This window comes from Panthera onca, chromosome D3, assembly GCF_046562875.1.
Source record: "Panthera onca isolate mPanOnc1 chromosome D3, mPanOnc1 haplotype 2, whole genome shotgun sequence".
NCBI lineage: Eukaryota > Metazoa > Chordata > Mammalia > Carnivora > Felidae > Panthera > Panthera onca.
This window is the reverse complement of record NC_138350.1, coordinates 867,556-875,116: the sequence shown is the minus strand read 5'-3', so window position 1 is coordinate 875,116 and position 7,561 is coordinate 867,556. Positions and strand designations below refer to the sequence as shown.

The following is a 7,561-nucleotide window of genomic DNA, read 5'->3' as shown; positions in this document are numbered from 1 at the left end:
AGCCCCGGAGACGCCCGGGGCTGGTGGACGGAGCTGGTCTCCCGGGCGCTGGGCCCCCCGCATCACCAGCAGCCCCCGAAGCCACAAACCCGGTGCGGATCCTTAGCCTTTCACAACAGCAAGGCCCCCGGGACGGAGAAGCGTGGGCCCTCGGGGACGTCCCGTGGGAGGGGGAGGCCTGAGCAAGGCGCCTCGTGTCCTGCCCGGACACGCTCCCGGACCGCGGACCACGGCGCACGGGCTTACGCTGGGGCCTCCGGGCCCTTCAGGCTTCCTGGTGGAGGCAGCCCACGGGGAGAACTTGCCACAAACTCGTCACTACTCAGCCACAGGTCTCGAGGAGGAGACTTCAGGTCACCTATGGCCACCAGGTCGCTCACGCTGGGCTGGTATCTATGTGCCTTGTCCCCGCCCCTAAATACCTCGCTGTGGCTGCACCTCGCCCACTGGCTGTGTGGCCCGCCCAGTCAGGGTGCGGTCACCTGCCACCCGCACGCGGCATCTACGCGCACCCGACTGCGGCTGTCACAGGTGCAGGTACAGCGTTTCCCGGGGAAGTCTGATAGCCAGACATGTGGCCTTCTAAAGGCGCGGGGACGTCCCGTGCAGACACGGGTGGAGCTTTCTGGCCTGGGACAGGGACGCGGGTCTGTCTGCGTCAGGGGCCACGGACGTAGAGAAGCGGCGGTTACACGGGGCACCGTGTGCAAGTCCACGGGGAAGCGACAGCTGAGAGCCACATCCACACTTCCTGCCGGTCACTCGGTGTCCGTGGCCCCTCGTGTGCCGTGACCGACGGAAGCATACCTCTTCTTAGAGCACGCGTGGCTAAAGACAGAGAAATGCACAAATCTTCGTCCTATTGCCGGGAAAGTAACAGGTCCCAGGTTAATCACAGTGAAACTCATCGCGTCTTGAGATCACACAACCACTTATTTCACAGAGATCGAAAAGCTTCTGACCCAAAAACGTGGCCATGGGTCAGAACGGCATCTCCCCCCGCCCCCATCAGAGGCCTTGGGGGAGGACGCCACACTGAGGACCCAGTGAGGCTCGAAAACACCCGCTGGACCAGTGCGACGTGGCCCCTCTGGTCCTCCGTCTGCAGAGTGGGAATGTATCCACTCACACTCCTTACCCTTAAATACTGTACGTTAGGACTGCACTCGAGGATGAAGTGATTTTTATCTTTCAGTCAGTGGGTCGTTTAAAACAGCGAAACAGGTGCCTGGAGGGCTCAGTCGGTTAAGCGCCTGACTCTTGGTTTCGGCTTAGGGCACGATCTCGTGGTTCGTGGGTTTGGGCCCCGTGTTGGGCTCTGTGCTGACAGCGTGGAGCCTGCTTGGGATTCTCTCTTTCCCCCCCGCCCCGCCCCTCCCCCACTCGTGCTGTCTCCAAAATCAACGATGCAACCACACAAAATGGTTGAGGATCCGGTGACAGCCTCCTTCCCGAGTTCTGATGGGAGGTGGCAGTTCGTGCGGAGCCCCGTCCGTGCCCAAGCGTCATCTGTTGGCCACGTCCGCGTCTCCCGAGCCAAGAGCGTGACTTACGTCCCTTCCCTAGTGCCCGGTCCACCCACTATTAGGTACAGACGAACGTGAAATCGGGCAGCGGGCGCGAGCCTCACCGCGTGAAGGAAGAGACACCCTGCGGGTGGGAGACGAGCCCCCGGGGAGAGGTCTCCTGAGCCAGCCTGGCCTCGTTTCCCTGGAGTCAGGGGTCTGTCCACGAGGAGGCCCAGGAAGAAGCCCCCATCGGCGAGGCTGGCTCCGGCCCACGGGCGGCTCACCCGTCCGTCCTTGGGGAAGCGAGAGCCATCAGGTGATTCGGACCATCGGTCTCGCCACCACGCAGGCGGTTCCGGTGCTCGTGGTGGCGGTGCCCCAGGGTGGACGTCGAGCGCCATCCGGCTCCGGCCGTGGGCGAGGCCTCAGCCGGCTCAGCGGGTCCCCGGCGCAGAGTGAGAACACACGGGGCTCACAGGCCCCTCCTGGCCCTGAGCACCTGCGCCCTGGCGTCTCTGGCATCTCTGGCTCGTGCCGGGGATGCCGTGTGCAGCACGTACAGACGCGTAAGCTGGTTCTGCGCGGAGGACGCTGGTTTTTGTCTCTAAGGGGTACGACGCGTTTAGCTGGAGATTCCCAGCTTGAGTGCTTCCTACCCCTGCCACACGCCACCCGTGGGCAGCCACGCAGCCCAGCCTGTGCTCCGGTTACCCTGCTGATTCCTTCAGAACAAAGGACTACAGCCCGACCCTGGTTTGTAAGGTTGTTTTAATTTCGGCAAACGAACCGTGGAAACAAACCCTTGGCACAGCAGCGGGTCAGCGCTTCTGAAGCAACAGAACGTCGTGGCGCGACGGGCTTACCCCGCTCCCGCGTGGTGACTGACGGGAAAGCGCGTGTGGTCTGGTCCACGCCGACGCCACGGGGATGCAGGCACACCACGCTGGGACGGCGCCAGGAGACGTCACACGCCAGCCAGCTCCCGAGCCAGGTGCCAGTGCGGGACGCAGGGCAACCTGTGTGACGCGGGATGGCGGGCACCGTGGGGACCCAAGTGGCTCGAGGCTAGACCCGAGGCCGCCCTGCCAGCTCTGGACCGCGGGAACGGTCCTACTAAGCCCTGCTTCCAGAGAGCACCGTGCAGAGGCCACCGAGCCTCCCCCAGACCCTCACCCTGGGCCCGGAGCCAGGCCTGCTGCAGGGACTGTCCTGGGGCCGGGCACAAGGCGGCAGCAGGCGGGGGGACAAGCGCCCTCTCGGCCGGTCGCTTCCATGGAAATCCGAGAAACCTGTCTTCTGTTCACATACGCGGCAGGCGGCGCTCAGGATTTTCCAGAAAAGAGGTGGCTAAGCCCAGCAGGTGGCACAGGGTGGGAAGGCGCTGCTCTGCAGCGTCCTCTGAGCGCGTCTAGGCCGCCTTCTGTCTTCGCTCTTCCTGTGGAGGGGAGAGGTAGAGACTCGCACGGTGTCGGCCCCCCGCCCCCGTCCGCGGCCCCGCCCTGGCGCCCCAACCCTGAGACGCAGCACTTCCAGATGCTTGCTCAGGAAGTGCGGTTCTGGACCCAGCCCCCCTTCCCGCCCTCCTGCCCCCTCCCCCGCTCTCGCACACGTTGTCAGATGCGTGTCGCGAGAACGCCACGGCCCCTCACCTTGACGGCCTGCTCCAGCTGGGACAAGGCCTCCTCGTACCGAGGGACCAGCGGCCTCAGGAGCTCGCCGGGGACGTCGTGCCGCGCCAGCTCCGGTGCCCCCGCCTCGGCCAGCATCCGGAGGAACCTCCTCTCCTGCAGGCCAACGACGGGAAGGGGTCTCAGCCTCCCCTCGGCCACCGGCCGAGCCCCCCCCACCCATCCCCCGGCAAGCGCCCCGCAGACTCACCTGCACCTTGAGCAGCAGCGTGAAGGCCTGTCCGGTTCTTCCCGCGCGGGCGGTTCTCCCGACCCTGAAACCGAGCACGACCACCTCGAGTGCTGGCCCCCAGGGGTGCCCCGGGACGGTGGCTTCTCTCCGGGGCCCTTCCCTCCAAGGCCACGGGACAGGCCTCACCGGTGCACGTAGGTCCGCAGGTACTGGGGGGCGTCGTAGTTGACGACCAGCTGCACACCCTGCACGTCGATGCCTCGAGCCGTGGCGTCTGTGCTGATGAGGCTGGAAAGCGCGAGGGGCTCAGACCGCGCCCGAGGCCGGGGGCCCCTCTCCCTCCGGCCCTGCGGGGGACGCCGCCACCGACTCCAGAGGGGAGCTTCCTTTGGGGAAGTACGCCCCGGACGGCCCAGGCCGGGACCCGCCGTGAGCGTCCGCTCCCCTCCTTCCGGGTACTCACAGCCGGATCTTGCCCTGCTCGAACTGCTTCAAGACCACCTTTCTCTGGCCGGGCCCGCAGCGGGAGGAGAACTCGGCCACCGTCACACCTCCAAAAGCCTGGACTAGCAGGAAGAGCCTGGGCGGGAGAGGCGGGAGGGAGACAGGTGGGCAGGGCCCGGAACCCGCCTCCCCTCTGCTCCCCTCTGCTCCCCTCGGACCTCACCTGTGTGAGTTCTCACGGGAATTGGTAAAGCAGAGGACCCTGGAAAAGTTCATCTCCAGGATCAGGTACAGGATGACCAGCGGCTTCGTGCGGAGGCTGCAGGGGACGTAGCAATGCTGCGGGGACGGCACGGGGTTGGCCCCGCCCCAAGCACCGTCGTGCGCCCCCTCCCCGCCCCGTGCGCCCTGCTCACCGAGAGCCCTGCGGGGAAGGTGTACTTCCCGCCCGAGTCCCCGTCCGCATCCGCGTCTTTGGGGCCCCCGCGTGCCAGCCCCGTGGAGAAGAGCCGGGGCTGGTGGAGGCCCAGCTGCTGCAGCTTCTCAGGGTTCTGTGTCAGGGTGGCCGAGAAGAGCAGCTTCTGCAGCGGCATCTGAGGGCAGCAGGTGCTGGAAGGGGAGCGGGCGGTGGGCCGGCGACCTTGGCCCGGCCGGCACACCTGCTGAACCTGGCCGCCCGGGACACGCCAAGGCAGAGCGGGTCCGGGAGACAGAGGGGAACCGCGGCGGGACCCACGCTCAGGGTGGCCCCACCAAGCTCAGGGCAGAGTTCGCTGCGTGTACCTGGCGGCAGTGGTGGCCCGGAGCTGCCTCCTCTGGAGCAGAGCACAGGGGTCCTTGGCGCTATCGCTCGGGAAGGCCGCCTCCACCACCCGGGGCAGCCAGGACTGGTGCATGCTGTCGATCATCCGGTCGGCCTCGTCGATGACCTAGGAGAAGCAGGACGCCTGGAGTCTGGTGGCCGAGGTCAGTGTCGGCTCCGAGCCCGGGCCTCCCTCCAGGCGCCCGACGTACCAGGAAGCGGAGATGCCGGAGGCTGAACCCCGGGGTCTGGTCGATGTGGTCCACCAGGCGGCCAGGGGTGGCCACCACCACGTCAGCCAAGCAGCGGAAGCCGTCTGCTCTGTGGAGCGGAGAGTGGCTCAGCAGAAGCCCCCATGCCGACCCCCAACACAGGGGAGGCCCGCAGACAGCCAGGCTTTCTGTTCTCACGGGGGCCGGACGGCTACGATGCGGCCGCTCCCTGCTCCCCAAGGGGCCCACGACCCATCAAGACCTACGTCCTCTGAACAAGACTCTCCTGCTCCTTGACCAGCGATTTCTGCCCAGTGATCAGGGCGACACGCAGAGGAGTGGCGTCCGTGTAGACGTTGAACACTTTGCTCACCTGGGGAAGGAGCGGCCGTCACCGACCTGGTACGGAGCACCACAGTGACAAGGACCCCGAGTCTGACTTCAGAGCGTGGGGTGCACATACCTGCTGGGCCAGCTCCTTGGTGGGCAGCACGACCAAGGCTCGGACCTGGCACACGGCACGACACAGCAGGGCCTGTGGGGTGGGGTGGGGACAGCCACCGGCCTCAGCAGAGCCGGTTCCCTGTCGGCCGAGCCCCCCTCCGAGGACGGCGGTCCTCACGCTCACCTGTACCACGGGGATGACGAAGGCCAGGGTCTTCCCGCTGCCCGTTGGGGCAGACACGCAAAGGTCGCTGGGCCGGTAGCCGCCTCTGGCCACCAGAAACCCGTTAGCTGTGCTCTCCAGGAGAGCGGGAATCACCGCGGCCTGGACTGGACAGGGAGGGACGACAGGAACATTTGTGCCGGAACCACCAGAATCGGCAAGGCACCGAGGCCCAAAGGAGACTTGTCCCCCATCTATGACTTCCAGGCTGGGCTGTTCTCACTCGAGGACGACACCAGAGCCTCTAGGGACTGCCAGGCCCGGGCGGCCAAAGATGCCCGAATCCCAGACCACGCTTGATGCTGGTCCTGCCCAGGGCCCGTGTTGTCAGCTGCTGTGCCACGGCCTTGCCGCTACCGCTCTGGTGACTCTGGGCGAGGAGGCTCTTGAAGGCACCTCCCCCTCCCCCCCACCCCGAGCACCTGGAAAGTAGGAGGAGATGCCATGTGCCCGCAGCTTCTTCTGCATGTCAGGATGGACGGCAGGGATGTCCTCGATAGGCACCGAATCTTCGGTGACGCTCTTTCCGACACAGCTTGGCTCAGCCAACCACGAGGGCAGGAAAGGCTGGACCTACCGTAAAGAGAAAGGGGCCAAATGAAGACTCCAGGGCCCGCGGGGTTAGGGGAACAAGACCAGCGGAAACTAAGGACTCGAGACACTCAAACCGAAGAGGCCACAGCAAGGCAGGCCCCACGATCCTTCTAACGCGAGCCTTCTAACGCGTCTCCTGGCGTCTCCCCACCCCCACGCCACCTCTAAAAGAATTAAGCAACGCACACCAAAAAGTACCTCTCCCCTGAGCAAGGTCACCGGGGGAGCTTCCTCTCACACCCGCGGTAACGTCCACACCCTGAGCCTGGCCTGCAAAGCCCTCCGTGACCCGCACTCACCTGCCCCCAACCTCCTATCGCTGCCTGAGCCTTAACCATACAAACCTCGTTTTACATGCCACAGCTCACTGCTGCCTCAGGGCCTTTGCCCTGCTTTCTCAGGTCCACCTTACCCAGGCTGCCCCCTGTCTTCCGATCACAAGTCAAGGTGCACTTCCACACTGGCACTGACACAAATGCTCCCCCGCGCACCCTGGCAAACCTACCGTTTCCTTCTTGGTAATCACCATCACCCAAAAGCTCTGTAACCTACTAGCTGCTTCTTGAAAGCTTGCACTAAGATAGTTATTCCTTAGATACGCCCACCAACTAAGAGAACATGTTTTAAAACACTGCTGTGATGCAACCCAGAAACCCATTTAAAACGTTTACCTGCAAGTTTCACTCTTAACTTTATTATAATCACAAGCAAAATCCTGAGCTGACATAGAACTCCAGGCACCAAGAAGAAAACTGCAGGACAGACCACTGAAGTCCAAGCCCTTCGCTTGCTGAACAGGCGCGACCCTCGGAGCTACCCCACCAACACGGGCTGGATCCGCGACAGCCGCCAGACCCCGACTCCCGGCCGCAGCAAAGCCGTGGAAGACTTTCCTTCCCACCCCGGGCCGCTCACCTTTGGCGCCCTGCTTCTCTCAAAGCCCCCGAGCAGCAGGGCGTGGGCTGGAGGTCCCGAGGCCTCTTCGGGAGGCCGTTCTCCCGAGTCCCCCGGCGGCCCCGCGGCCTGGGCGCTCTCGCTGCTCTCCCCGGGCGCCTCCTCGCCGCTCCCTGCGCGGCAGAAGCGGACAGGGGCGGCGCGTCAGCCCCCCAACCCCCGCGGACCCGGGACCCCCGTCCCCGCCCGGCCCGGCCCCACCTGCGTCCGCGTCCTCGCCGTCCACTTTCCGCCGCTTCCCCCGCGGCGCCTGCGGGCTCCCCGGCGGCCCGCCGCACTCGCGCCTCCGCGCTCTGCGCGGCCGCCGCCGCCGCCGCCCCGCCGCCTCCGAGTTCTGCGCGGCCCCCGCGGGCTCCTGCGGCTGCTTCCGCCGCTGCCGCTCTCGGGCCCGGCACTGCAGCCGCTCCAGCAGCGCGCGCGCCCGGCCGTCCGCCCCGGCCTCCGGCCCGGCCGCCTCGGGGCCCGCGTACCGCGCGACGTGGAAGAGCGCCATGCCGGCCAGACGCGCGGCGATGACGCC

The 7,561-nt window shown here is 65.9% G+C and overlaps 1 protein-coding gene across 1 annotated transcript; it reads right to left on the bottom strand.

The window, feature by feature from the left end:
* Positions 1–2,257: 2,257 nt before the first annotated feature.
* On the bottom strand, positions 2,258–7,544 carry DDX51 (DEAD-box helicase 51). Its single transcript, XM_060628027.3, has 15 exons — positions 7,243–7,544; positions 7,003–7,154; positions 5,916–6,066; positions 5,455–5,600; positions 5,290–5,361; positions 5,093–5,199; positions 4,827–4,935; positions 4,596–4,741; positions 4,229–4,421; positions 4,036–4,151; positions 3,832–3,948; positions 3,555–3,656; positions 3,387–3,450; positions 3,158–3,292; positions 2,258–2,943 (listed from the first exon to the last, which is right to left on the bottom strand). The coding sequence occupies exons 1-15, from the start codon at positions 7,532–7,534 to the stop codon at positions 2,917–2,919; spliced, it is 1,929 nt and encodes a 642-aa protein (XP_060484010.2). The 5' UTR covers positions 7,535–7,544; the 3' UTR covers positions 2,258–2,916.
* Between the last annotated feature and the right edge of the window lie 17 nt (positions 7,545–7,561).